This window comes from Hylobates moloch, unplaced genomic scaffold, assembly GCF_009828535.3.
Source record: "Hylobates moloch isolate HMO894 unplaced genomic scaffold, HMol_V3 SCAFFOLD_15, whole genome shotgun sequence".
Lineage (NCBI taxonomy): Eukaryota > Metazoa > Chordata > Mammalia > Primates > Hylobatidae > Hylobates > Hylobates moloch.
Window position 1 is genome coordinate 43,808,460 of NW_026652290.1, and position 14,616 is coordinate 43,823,075.

General features: G+C 39.8%; 2 protein-coding genes across 7 annotated transcripts in view; one reads left to right on the forward strand and one right to left on the reverse strand.

Moving 5' to 3' along the window:
• MRPL30 (mitochondrial ribosomal protein L30) overlaps positions 1–14,616 on the reverse strand; it is a 64,101-nt gene that overhangs the window by 35,407 nt on the left and 14,078 nt on the right. For 2 of the 5 annotated variants that reach the window (XR_009209955.1, XM_032178929.2), the window contains exon 1: positions 780–895. The exons of 2 other annotated variants lie outside the window; for them this stretch is intronic. The gene's annotated coding sequence lies outside the window, so the exon portion shown is untranslated. Of the gene's footprint in view, positions 1–779; positions 896–14,616 lie in introns of those variants that run through there. One more of the 5 variants, XR_004252456.2, reaches the window with a different exon arrangement.
• MITD1 (microtubule interacting and trafficking domain containing 1) lies at positions 970–9,866 on the forward strand. 2 transcript variants are annotated; one of them, XM_032178925.2, is made up of 7 exons: positions 970–1,198; positions 4,767–4,868; positions 7,176–7,312; positions 7,393–7,479; positions 8,484–8,599; positions 9,519–9,579; positions 9,659–9,866. In XM_032178925.2, exons 1-7 carry the CDS (start codon positions 973–975, stop codon positions 9,752–9,754), a joined length of 825 nt encoding a protein of 274 aa, XP_032034816.1. In that variant the 5' UTR covers positions 970–972; the 3' UTR covers positions 9,755–9,866. The 2 variants fall into 2 exon arrangements, with proteins under 2 accessions (XP_032034816.1, XP_032034817.1); XM_032178926.2 differs by lacking the exon at positions 7,393–7,479 and having other exon boundaries at positions 971–1,198.

Sequence of the window (14,616 nt, forward strand, 5' to 3'; positions counted from 1 at the left end):
TTACTCCCCCCTTCTCCCCCCCACCGACTGACAGTTTGTCTTTTTACAAAAAGCACGCATGCAACAGGAATGTTAAAAACCGATTTTTCTAAACCGACAATGTATATAATTATCAAAGAGGGAAAAACACTTCTGAAATGCAAAACATGGAATCACTCTTGCAGAGATACTAGAGATCTCTGAAAGCTGGAAGCGTGTCTCTTCTCTGAACTCCTAGTGCCTAACAAGTAGTAGGCAGCCCTCATTACTGCCTCTTGACAAAAGGGGCAGAACAAACAGCTTTTGGTAGGTGTCGATCAAAATGGTAACAAATCAGTTTTAATAAAATGGCAAATATTCTAACTGCCAACTCTTGGGTGTTTGCATTATAAAATGAAGCAATACAAAAATAAAGGCAATTTTCTATCTTCATTAAAAAAAAAAAAGCAACCTTAATACCCAATGGCAACCCTAAGTTATGAATAAAGCAGCAGCACAGAAAATGCTGCTTGGATTCCCTTTCCCAAGCTGTCCGGCCTCGGCGGCTCCGTTCTTGAGCTCCAAGAGTCTGCGCACAAAAAGCCGCGTGGCCCTGGATCCTGCGAACTGGGAAACGGGGGGATCCTGCAGGCCAATGGCCTTACGGGAGCCAATGTGACGGGATCAGGTGCAGACCCATTTAGGTTGCCGTAACCGGCCAACTCAGAACGCAATAGGGAAAATCAATTAGGATCTGCAGTGGGTTCCCGGATACACCTTGCGAAGAATGCCGCACTCTCCGCGACTCATTCCCCACTCACCAGCACCCGCTAAACCTTCAGCCTGAACTTTTCCACCGAAGGGAAGCAGAGCAGAGGAAGAACTACCAAGTGCTACACTCAAAGCCTGCCGTCGCAGTGAGCGCCACCTGCAAACTGAGGCATTTTTGTTCCGGCGAAATCCCTCCCACTCAGTAAAGTCCCTAGAAAGAGAGCGCAGGCGCCTGGGTATCACATGACCACTTCCCGGAAGCGCAGCAGACCCGCTCAACTTCATCCTGGGTTGAGGCGGAGGAGAACTCCCGGAATTATGGCGAAGTCTGGGCTGGGGCAGGATCCGCAGAGCACAGCTGCAGCCACTGTGCTAAAGCGGGCGGTAGAACTAGATTCGGAGTCGCGGTATCCGCAGGCTCTGGTGTGTTACCAAGAGGGGATTGATCTGCTTCTGCAGGTTCTGAAAGGTGAGCAATGAGCCAAGGCGGGGAGGACCTGAGGAAAAGGAGCTGGTTCCTGCTGTGTCTGGGGTGAAGTGAATGAGTTAAAAATGATTCTTCCACACCATGAAGAAGCAGTTAAATACGGAAGGTGGGATATTCTACAGGACAACTGGGCCGCTTTCTTTTCGATCTTTAATAGATTGATGTCCTCTAGAAAAGGTGGGGAGGCTACTAGTCTAGATTTTAAAAGACTTAAGAGATATAAGATACAACGCAATGTAATATATAAGCTTTGATAGGACCTGGGTTTGTACGAACTTTAAAAGACATTTTTGGATCTATTAGAAAAGTTTGAATATAGATTGGGGGGACATTAAAATTATTTTCTTAGGCAATATGATTTTGTTTTCGAAAACTATCCTTAATTTTTAGAGATGCAGACCAAAGTGTTGTATAAAGAGATGCTTGATGTCTTTAGTTAATTTTACTTAAGCAAAAATTTCTTAAAAATCGAAGCTCTATTTCAGCAAAAATGCTAATTTTAAAAATTTAGGTGATGGGTAATAAGGGTGTTTATTATACGATTATTTTTAATTTTCTGTTTAAACATTTGCATTTAAAGCAAGCCAAAGTAAAATTGTGTAGCGGTAGGAGAAGAAAAGTTTTTCTTAAACGGATGAAGTTCGGTGTGAGAAATGCGCAGGGTTGTGGAGGAGACAGTGAGACTTTTCCTATTACTTATTCAATGTTGAGAAATACCCAAATATTCCTTAACACCCAGCACAACCCTGGCTCACAGTAGACACTCAATATTTATGTATTAAATTGATGAGATCAGCTCCTGCTCCCCAACCCCCGACACTCCGGGTCTGGACTAAGCTCCCTCTGTGCTTTCTAGCTTAAGCTTCTTATAATTAAAGTGTTACAGGAGCTTTGAGGCACCAGACGGGAGCCCTTTATGGGTTGGTGCTTTGGTCAGAACTACAAACTCTACCGGCCGGGCGCGGTGGCTCACTCCTGTAATCCCAGCACTTTGGGAGGCCGAGGCGGGTGGATCATGAGGTCAGGAGATCAAGACCATCCTGACCAACATGGTGAAACCCTGTCTCTACTAAAAATACAAAAAAATTAGCCGGGTGTGGTGGTAGGTGCCTATAATCCCAGCTACTCCGGAGGCTGAAGCAGGAGAATCGCTTGAACCTGGGAGGCAGAGGTTGCAGTAAGCTGAGATTGCACCTCCAGCCTGGGCAACAGAGCAAGACTCCATCTCAAAAAAAAAAAAAAAAAGTTTCTGAATTTGTGTTGGGCCTCATTCAAAGCTGTTCTGGGCCATATGCAAAAGTTGGACAAGTTTGGTTTAAAACATCTTGTGGCTGTGCATGGTGGCTCATGCCTATAATCCCAGCACTTTGAAAGGCCAAGGCAGGTAGATTGCCTGAGCCCAGGAGTTCGAGACCAGCCTGGGCAAAATGAAGATACCCTGTCTCTACAGAAAATAGAAAAGAAATACAAAAACTAGCCAGGCATAGTAATGTGTGCCTATAGTCTCAGCTACTTGGGAGGCTGAGGTGGGAGGATTCCTTGTGCCTGGGAGGCAGAGGTTGCAGTGAGCCGAGATCATGCCGCTGCACTCCAGCCTGGGCGACAGAGCCAGACCGTCTCAACAAAACAAAACGAAACAAAAAAATCCTGAATCAAAATGTAAGGACATAATAGCGATGGGGGCTTGACAGAAGGACACAGGAACTAACATTGAAGGAGATGTCAAAGCCAAAGCTAATAAAATTTGAGCAGGAAAATGATAGTATTGGATTATAACTCATAGAATAAAATAAATATCCAGGAGCCCATACTAGTTAATCAAATAAATAGATTGAGAAGGAATGATGGAAATAGAAAACCACCATTTTGCAAACATCACAGTCATAGTTGTTGCAGGCAAGGACCATCAACAGATGCTAAAATTAGTGGGAGAGTGATGGGAAGCAGGATATCTTTCCATAAGGTACTTACAAATTACAAAAGAGAAAATAGTGATTTTACAGTGGAGAAATCTGAACTACACCTTTACCAAATGGTCAAAGTTAATATCATCAGTAGTAAGACACATCAACATCATGTACCCACTGAGCAAGGCACATCACTTCTGTGATTTTCTTGCCAAAAATGCATAAACCAAGTCTAATCACGAGAAAACATCGGACTGTCCAAAATGAGAGACATTCTGCAAAAATAACAGACCAATATTATTCCTAAATGTCAAGGTCATAGAAGGCAGAGAAAGATAAGGAACTAACACAGATTGGAGGAGACTAAGGACACATAACTAAATGCAATATGGGATCCTGGACCAGAAAGCAAACTTTCATTAGTGGGAAAATTGGTGAAATTCAAATAAGGTTTGTAGATTAGTTCTTAGTATTGTTTCAGTGTTAATTTCCTAGCTCTGATACTTGTAGTATGGTTTGTAATATGTTAACATTAGGAGAATCTAGGTGAAGGAGGTTATCTACCATTTTTGCAACTTTTCTGTAAATATAAAAAATTAACTCAAAATGTTTTTTAAAATGAGAGATTAAAATGAAATTATTGGCTGGGCACTGTGGCTCATGCCTGTAATCTCAGCACTTTGGGAGGCTGAGGTGGGCGGGTCACCTGAGGTCAGGGGTCAGAGGCCTGATCAATATGGTGAAACCCCGTCTCTACTAAAAATACAAAAATGGGCTGGGCACGGTGGCTTACGCCTGTAATCCCAGCACTTTGGGAGGCCGAGGTGGGAGGATCACTTGAGGTCAGGAGTTCGAGACCAGCCTGACCAACATGGTGAAACCCCGTCTACTAAAAATACAAAAACTAGCCAGGCATGGTGGTGGGCGCCTGTAGTCCCAGCTACTTGGGAGGCTAAGACAGGAGAATTGCTTGAACCCGGGAGGTGGAGGTTGCAGAGAGCCGAGATCATGCCACTGCACTCCAGCATGGGTGACAGAGCGAGACTCCGTCTCAAAATAAACAAACAAAAAATGAAATTATTATGGAAAATATAAGCGATGTTGAAAGGAAAGAAGGGAAGGAACACGAAGTGATTTATTGACTGACTTGGAAGGAGGGGTGGTTGGGGTAAAACTTTATGATCATGTATATTCAAAAATAACATTTTTGTGGTAGCTGGAAAAATGTGCATTAACTATAATGGGGAGGCCTTAAAGAATAGCTGGTTTTGTGGAGATAAATATTTTTTGCTATCTTTTAATTACGCAAAAATTTCAAACTTTTGGGTAATTAGGATAAAATAGTGCTCAGACATGAGTTTGACATGTAATGAGCCACCTTTCATCCCACCAGATTTGGTGTCCCAGAGATGAGACATAGTGTCAAGAGTTCCCACTCCTAAACCAAGCTGCATCACGCTTCGTGTAAATATGAAGGTCTTGTATGTTCAAGCCAAATTTGAGCTTATTGTGTGTTTGAGGACTGAGGCAAACCATACTAAAGGATAGGAAATTTGTAGAAAACTTGAGAAACTGAAAATAATGCCCAAATTAAATAGAAAAACTGTTTTGATACTTGATAATGTATATTTTTTAATTTGTAGGTACCAAAGATAATACTAAGAGATGTAATCTCAGAGAAAAAATTTCCAAATACATGGACAGAGCAGAAAACATAAAGAAGTACTTGGACCAAGAAAAAGAAGGTAAAGAGGCTGTTTTAGAAAACGCATCCATAAACAACTGTGACCGTCCATTCTCCCAATGTTTCTGGCTCTTGACCTCCAAAGGAGCTCTCTGTGGTCTGGACCAGTTGTCCCTGGGAGCTTACAGGATTTAATCTGCATTTCCACTCCCATACAGGAGTTGTTCTTAATTTTTTTGTTTGTTTCTTTGGTTTTTGTTTTTAGTTGGGGGTGGGAATGTCAGACACCCCTTTGAACATCTGATGAAAGCTCTACATACTGGAGAATGTTACATGCCATTTTTAAGGGGTTCACAAATCCGTATGAAGCTTATGTGTGGACCCTATGTTAAGAAATACTACAGAGGAATACTGAATGTAAATTGTGCATTTTTATTTATATTTCCCTTTATGAAATGACCAAAATCATGAAAGACGCTAAAGAAACTCCTGGGATTTCTCTCAGATTTTGTTGTGAATCAAACACCTCAGGAGTTAAGTATTCCTAATGATTAGAGGTCACGTAGGTATTGTTCCCTATTATTAGTTCCCTACTCCTAAGCATCCAGTTTACAAATGTCTGTAAACGGCCATTTCCACCCTTACCTGAGTGCATACTTGCTGCTTTCGATAGCCAAAGGTACTGCTGCCTACAAAAGCCAGTGCCCCCAGGCCCCAGCTTTTCTTCCTCTCTATACTTTCTACACCCCTTTCCCCATCTCTTCCTACTATTCTGTATCAGTACATACTCTGGGGACCTCCCACTGAGCTCCTTGGTTCAGTGGGAATAAAATTGTTTCCTTAGCCCCAGTTTGAAATTTAGAATGAAATTTTACTCCAAAACATTGATGAAATATAGTACCTTCAGCATTGTGGTTTTGAGTACATGGAATTAAATTAACCTCTATATGGCTATCTTGGCTTAAAAAATAAGGCATAGTTGTCAACATTATCTATGTGGAAATATTTGGAACAGAATCCAAACTACTGATTTTTAAACAAAGTGTAAAGTATAATTTAGGGGCTACCATATAATTTAGGGACTACCATTAGGGGTCACTTTTTTTTTTTTTTTTTTTTTGAGATGGAGTCTTGCTCTGTCGCCCAGGCTGGAGTGCAGTGGCGCGATCTCGGCTCACTGCAACCTCTGCCTCCTGGGTTCAAGCAATTCTTCTGTCTCAGCCTCCCAAGTAGCTGGAACTACAGGCACCCGCCACCAAGCCTGGCTCATTTTTGTATTTTTAGTAGAGTTGAGCTTTTGCCATATTGGTCAGGCTGGTCTCTAACTCCTGACCTCAGGTGATCCTCCCGCCTCAGCCTCCCAAAGTGCTAGGATTACAAGTGTGAGCCACCACGCCCAGCCAGGGGTCATATTTTTTAAAACCTTAAAGATTTCTGATAACTTTTTCAATGTTCACTTTGAATTAACAAAAGCAATAAATCTATCCTATTAATCCTGTGACATCCCAGTCTTTAGTTTGAGTACCAAGAAGTACTATAAATTTGTTTAAAACTGTACACGTGCCAAGAAAGACTTTGAAGCTTCATATTATACTGCATTAATGTTTTTTCTTCTTTTTTTTTTTTGAGGCAGAGTCTTGCTCTGTTGCCCAGGCTGGAGTGCGGTAGCGTGATCTCAGCTCACTGCAACATCCACCTGGGTTCAAGTGATTCTCCTGCCTCAGCCCCCCAGGTAGTTGGGACTACAGGCACCTGACATCATGCCTGGCTACTTTTTACATTTTTAGTAGAGCTGGGGTTTCGCCACGTTGGCCAGGCTGGTCTCGAACTCCTGACCTCAAATGATCTACCTACCTTGGCCTCCCGAAATGCTGGGATTACAGGCGTGAGCCACCGTGCCCTGCCCTGCATTCATGTTTAATACTCACGTTAGTTATTAGATTGCAAGACATAAAAAGACAAGTCTGAAGAGAAGGACCAGATAGCCACTGAGTTTTAGTATGTGGTGCTACCCATGGTGACAGGAAGTTATTGGATACCTTTATATATACACTACTCCCTTCAACAAACTGCCTGGTATATAGGATCTGGCTCAAGGACCTGTTCCAGGAAACCTCTAGATTTTCCCCCTTGCCTAACCTCTGTGAAGGCAGAAATCACTAATGGAGTAGTTTGCCTTAAATACCTTTGTACGTGTAACATCCTGCAATGTATATGATATGTAGTAGGCATTCAGTAAGTATTTGCTGAATGAGTAAGTTAAAAAAATTAATATGTATCTGATGCTGATTAATCACTATATATAAAATATAAAATGTGTAAAAAAAAATGGGTCACTGGTTTTACTGTTGAAGCCTGTGTTTTATAGATGGAAAATATCACAAGCAAATTAAAATAGAAGAGAATGCAACAGGTTTCAGTTATGAGTCACTTTTTCGTGAATACCTTAATGAGACAGTTACAGAAGTTTGGATAGAAGATCCTTATATTAGACATACTCATCAGGTATGTGAACGTACTAAAATATAATGAAATATTGTATTCAATGTACTAAGTTAGTAATAATCCATTCTAATGTCTTTTAGCTGTATAACTTTCTTCGATTTTGTGAGATGCTTATTAAGAGACCATGTAAAGTAAAAACTATTCACCTTCTCACCTCTCTGGATGAAGTAGGTACCTGAAAGCACTTACTCTTTCTTAACTTATTAACTTTATTCAGTTACAAGATGTAGTCCAGTCAAGGAAAACACAGATGCAGTGCTTCAGCTAGATTTATTTCCTTGGGAATTAAACTTATTATCTAACAGTATGCATAACATGTCATAAAAAAAAGTTATTGATTTTAGGATGCTGGTTTTGTATTTAGCCACTTTGCTAAATGCGCTTATTCAAATAGTTAGTTAGTTTAGTCTCTTGGATATTCTAGGAGGCAATCACACTGTCTGCACTATGGACAATTTTGTTTCTTTACCAATTACTGTATCTGGGGGATGGTAGCATGATATGGTAGTGGGCATCTCTATCTTGGTTTTGACTTAAAATAGGAATGCTTCTAAATAATTATGATTTCTATGATTGATTTCAAAAGCAGTCAGCTCCACCTGGATGACTAAAACTATTCTAAACTACATTTAAGGAGACAGGATGGAGTTATATTCACATTAGAAAAAAAGATGATTTTGATAAAAACAATTGCTCTTTAAACTACCTCACATTGTTTGGTTGTTTCTTTGAGATAATAGACATTGAAACTAGTATAGAACATTTCCATCTTAATCCACCTGTGATATAGAATGTATAGCTTAGGGATAATTTAGGATAGTAATAATAACTGAGGCAGTGGCCGGGCGCGGTGGCTCATGCTTGTAATCCCAGCACTTTGGGAGGCCGAGGCGGGCGGATCATGAGGTCAGGAGATCGAGACCATGGTGAAACCCCGTCTCTACTAAAAATACAAAAAATTAGCCAGGCGTGGTGGCGGGCGCCTGTAGTCCCAGCTACTCAGAGAGGCTGAGGCAGGAGAATGGCGTGAGCCCAGGAGGCGGAGCTTGCAGTGAGCCGAGATTGCGCCACTGCACTCCAGCCTGGGCGACAGAGCGAGACTCCGTCTCAAAAAAAATAAAAAATAAAAAAAAATAACTGAGGCAGATAATTGTATTTTTGCTATTAACAGGGCATTGAGCAAGCACAGCAAAGTAGAGGCCTGCAAGAAATAGAAGAGTCACTCAGGAGTCATGGAGTGCTGTTGGAAGTTCAGTACTCTTCTTCAATACATGACCGAGAAATCAGGTTAGTCTACGATAATGTTTTAATTTTTATGCAGTTGATATGTACTTAAGATTTTTAAAAATTTTTTTATATACTTGCATATAAATATTTAATAATTTATAAATATTTGAAATTCAAATAAAACTCCATTTAGTACTTTTTCACTTTTGAGAAGAAAAAAACACTTGGGTTTCTTTTCAACAAAGTAAGCCAAGTGTTTTGTGTGTGAATTTAATATTTCCTAATGGAATAATATTTACATGTTCTGTGTCATATAGAAAAAGAAAATACTTTTCTATCTACTCAACTGTATATATAGTTATGATATTAGGATAATTTATTTTCTAGTGAACTTAATATTTACTTAATGTGGCTTTACTTCTTATGGGTTATTAAATATTCTAGTAGGCATGACAATTTGCTGAGTCTGTAAGAAAACAATATGCGGTTATTTTAGTGATAACTTCCTTTTGTTTAGCACAGTGGTTATGTTTATAGCAAGGGCACTCAGTTTTAATAAAAACTTAATCGCAAACTAAATATGCAAAACAGATGAAAATGCAGCTGCTGTAGTTAAAGCAGAGGTCAGGGTCCAGAGCTCCTCCTGCACATTCCCCATCTCTAGGTAGGGGAACTCTTGAAACACCACCAGTTTCCCTGAATACACTTTGCCACCACTTGTTAGCAGATCACGAAAAAGTTTTATCAACAAGCTGAAATTCAAGATTAAACTATCAGGTAATTAAATCAACTGATTGTTTCTATGACTGTTTTCATTGTGGACATAGCTCATAATGAACCCCAGGTTTGATTCAACTCATGCCACTGGAGGAAGTGGTTTGCTTTGTTAGGGGGAAATTTTGCTGACACTTAATACACTACTGCTTTATTAATAGTCTGACTTAAATGTCTTGAATATACTATGTACTAATTTCAACAGGTTCAACAATGGATGGATGATTAAGATTGGAAGGGGACTTGATTATTTTAAGAAACCACAGGTAGGATATAATCTTATGAGTAAATGTGTAGCACTGTTTTTGTATCATTTTTAATGATACTCTTTTCTTCTCTTCTTAGAGTCGTTTTTCCCTTGGATATTGTGATTTTGATTTAAGACCATGTCATGAAACAACAGTGGACATTTTTCATAAGAAGCATACAAAAAATATATGATGGGCAGTAGCCTAATTTGTATTATGTCTACTTTAAGTGAATATTGGATTTTTTTTAAAAGATCACTTTTATAATGTATGAATTTAACAATAAACTTTTATATTTCTACTAATTTATGGATCCATCATTCAGCTGTGAGAACATCCTAAATATTTTTGTAAATATATTCCTCAGTAGATTTACAATGTTTATTTCAAGTAATACACCTAATTTAAACATTTTATCAGCTTTTCTGTTACTTGGCTGCGGGAGCATGTCAACAAATAATGAGCATCTATTAGGAAGATGAATTAGATCTTAATTTTGCCTGTGGGAGTTTTGAGTCCAGGAGGGAAAGACACCATGGATTAGAGTGCTTTTAAAGAGACAGACGGAGCTTGGGCAACCTGTTTCTGCCAAAAAAAAAAAAAAAAAAAGCTACTTGGGAGGCTAAGGTGGAAGGATCACTTGAACCTAGGAGGTCGAGGCTGCAGTGAGCTGAGATTGTACCACTGCACTCCTGCACTCTAGCCTGGGTGACAGAACCAGACCCTCTCTCAAAAAAGGGGGAAAAAAAAAAGACAGATGGGCTTGGGGTCTAATAAACAGGAAAGTAAAATGTTAATTTTGTTACAATTAAGGTAATTGTCTTTGGTAAACATTTACCTCATGCAGTTGTGCAGTATTACCTAATTCCATAAAGGCAAATCAACCCATTCAGTTATCCAAATGCATTTTGCAGCTCATTCACTTTGGCTAGCACATATGTAAAGCCTTGCAGCTTAGAATCAACTGTTCTGGGTAAGCTTTTCATCCAGATGCCAGTTGTGTGGTTGGAGACAGAATAGATTCCATGGAGACAGGCTGGAAGAGGGGTTGTATGCTAGAGGTAGTGGGCAGTCCACAGCTCAAAGAACATGCTGGCTGGGCACAGTGGCTCACGCCTGTAATCCCAGCACTTTGGGAGGCGGAGGCAGGCAGATCACCTGAGGTCAGGAGTTTGAGACCAGCCTGACCAAGATGGAGAAACCCCATCTTTACTAAAAATACAAAATTAGCTGGCCGTGGTGGCGCATGCCTGTAATTCCAGCTACTTGGGAGGTTGAGGCAGGAGAATTGCTTGAACCCTGGAGGCGGAGGCTGCAGTGAGCAGAGATCATGCCATTGCACTCCAGCCTGGGCAACAAGAGTAAAACTCCATCTCAAAATAGAAAAACAAACAAACAAACAACCCAGCTAAGCTAACATATGTAAGAGGAAAACTATAGTACCAGTGTTCAGTATTGGAGAGTGCACATATAAATGTCACATCTGAGGACTATTCAACAGAGTTAAATGGCGTGGAGGACCAAAGGTAGAGAACAAGGGAACAAGGTTGGACACAGTGGTCTTGGGCAAGCCTTGGACACTATGTTTTCCTTTTGTAGGACAGCTGGTAGGTACAAGATGGAGCTGGCATAAAAGGCCAGGAAGGGCTTCCAGAACAGTTCCTGATTTTTTTTTTTTTTTTAACGTTTTCAGGTTCAGGTGCTGATAATACTGAATCTGAAAAGTTTTAGACTCAAACTAACTTGCTAAGCTTTATCATATGGAAATTCAGGGTCTCAGGAAAACACTTGAACAAGTGTTGGCCTGATCCGAAATTCCTTTCTGCAGAGTATCTTAGCTTATCTTGCCTGGTACCTGATGCCATGTGGAAATGGAGTAGCTCTTAATTAAGGTAAGAACATGTGTTAGGCCTCTTTACCTTCATGTTAAAATAACAATTCTGATTTCTAAAGCCTATGAATCTGTTACTATGGAGAATTAGCAATCCACAACCCTCTGCAATTAACTTTTATCCAACTTCTATAAAAATCCTGGCTAAGACACAGTGATATTTAAAGAAAAGAGTCTACAGACATGCTATCCATTCTAGATATTTGGAGTTCTATCCCCAGATCTAATTAGAGCACCAGAAGCCTACTAGGTACAGCTTAAATATATCAAGAAATGTATAAGAACTATATGAACAACTATAAGCTTTATGGAAGGATATAAAAGAAAATTAGGGTAACTAGAAAGACAAATCGTATTCCTGAATGGGAAGACTTAATGTCAGTTCTAACTTAATTTATAAATTAAATGTCAAAAGAGACTAACACCAGGAGACTTGCTTGACCAGCTATAAAGACACAGCTACAATAATTTTCTTAAAAATGTATGGGCATAGGCATGGGCAAATAAATCAGTGGCACAGAATAAAAGAGTCCAGAAACACATTTGAAAGAGAGAAATTGAATGTGTATGAATGAGTATTTAATATATAATAAAGGTGACATTTTAAGTTAGTGGAGAAAGAGCTCAACAAATGGTTGGAAAAAATAACATTAAGGCCTCTGTCTTACTCCGCATAAAGAAATTTTTCTGTAATGATGTTGACAACGTATAAAGAAATAATTCTAAATGTATTACACAGCTAATTAATGAAAAATTTATATAGATATATTTTAGAACCCCACTTAATGAACTGAGTATAACAGAAAGCCCCAAAACTGTTAAGAGCAAAAGACTTGGTCATGTAAATATACAAAACTTGAGTGAAAGGAAACATAAACTAAGTTTAAAAAATGAGAGATCAAATTTATAAAATTAGAGTCAGTATTCCTAATATATAAGGATGATGGCCGGATTTTTGGCAGTGACCTTGACCTGACTTCCTTTAGCCTCCACAAGGACTTGGGCCTTAGAGCAATCTCTCCTGCTGTACTGCATCATTCCCATTAGTACACACATCTCAAGCCAGATGCCACCCTATTTTTTTGTTCTTCATGAAAAACTTGTTAAAAGAGTGTTCTCTGTATGGTTTTTTTTTTCTTCTTCTTATTTCCTCACTACCTATTCACTTCAACTCACTTCAGTCTGGCTACTGCCCCAATTACTCCACTGAAATAGTTTTTGCTAAGGTCAACAGTGATCTCTATACCACCATATTCAATGGGCACTTTTAAACTCTCATATTATGTGACCTTTCAGAAGCATTTGACCCAGTTGGCTACTCCCTTCTTGAAACTCGACTTCCATGAAACATACTTTTTTCCTCCATTCTTCTTACATTTTAAATACTGAAGTTCTCCCAAGCTAGGTACTAGGTAGTAACCTCTTTTTTTTTTTTTTTTAATTCACACTCTTTCCCTAAGTGATTACACGGTAAGTGTTCTTAGCAAAAAGCAACAAAAACTGCTCCTACCTGATATAACAAAAAAGGGGTTTATTATAAGAATAGTAGGTAGTTGAGCTATAGACTGAGACATAGAGGTTTTGGAGTGAAGAATCACATCTAGAATCACTACCCCGAACTAATCAGATGACACCCCTGCTGACACTGATGCAAGGGCTGGATGCAGTAGCCTACATCACAGACATCACTGGCATGGAAACTGTCACTGCCAGCCTCACTGCCTTCATTACCCCAGAAATTCAGGCCCCTGTCGCTACTTCCAGAGAAGGGTTCTCATCATTCCAGATGTTCTGCATCACTAGTGTCTAATTCAAAGTATGGAGCAGTTGCATCTGATTGGCACAGCTTAAGTCATGTGCCCACGCCTGTGCTTCAAGGAAGGCCAGGAAAGAGTATAGTAAACTTTTGTTTCCATAGAAGGAAGTAGGCTCTACCTCCTACCAGGTGGAGAAGTCCCCAAACATATAAGGGGACTCAGATGCTGAATATTTAATAGTTTAAAATGTAAACTTTAGATGAATTATAAAAGTCCAAAATTATTCATTCTCATGACTTAAAATACTATTTATATGCAGTCAGCCCTCAAATTTATAAATTAAGCCAAGACTTCTCCTTGGAGTTCTTATTCAACTGCCTATATGACATCTCAGAAACACACAAACATTTCAAATATAATACACCCCAACCAAAGTTTTGATATACACTCCCCTACTCCCCATGTACACTCCCATCCATCCAATCTCAAATAAGAAATCTAGGAGTAGAGGCCAGGTGCAGTGGCTCACACCTGTAATCTCAGGACTCTGGGAGGCTAAGGCAGGCAGATCACCTGAGGTCAGGGGTTCAAGAACAGCCTGGCCAAAATAGTGAAACCTGTCTGCACTCAAAATACAAAAATTAGCCAGGTGTGGTGGTGCAAGGCTGTAGTCCCAGCTACTTGGGAGGCTGAGACGAGAGGATCACTTGAACCCACGAGGCAGTGGTTGCAGTGAGCTGAGATCATACCTCTGTACTCCAGCCTAGGTGACAGAATGAGACTCTGTCTCAAAAAAATAAGACTATATATATATATATATATATACACACACACATATATGCCATTTTGACTCCTCTCTCATCCCCATATGCAAACATTCAGAAAGTTCTGGGGAAACCACTGCAAAACATACCTTGAGTCCATCTGTTTCAGGGGTTACTTGGCCAAATTTCCAATTTGGAACTCGAAGCCCTTAACACCCTTTGCCTGATGATATCTCTCTAGAGAAACATGGTATTACTGCACCAAAGCACATCATATCAGGATTTTTAACCTTTCTCAAAAAATTTTCACAGGTGGCAACACGTGCGATATGCTCATGAGTAATCTCTTCAAAGTTGTGTTTACTTGGTATTTAATATTGCTTTTAAATAACAAAAGGACCTGCCCATTAAACCTGCTAAACTGCCAATCATGTTTGTCCCAAGAACACCTTGAAAAATAAAATCACTCACCCCACTCCCACTCTGAGATAATCAATTGTAGGCAAAACCCTGTGTCCGTGCCTGCTCTTCCTAAAAATAAAAAAAGGATGGGGCCTTTAACTACTGAGATATATTAAAATAAAATAACCCATAAAAAAGAGGGAGCTGGGCATGGTGTTGAGCACCTGTAGTTCCAGCTACT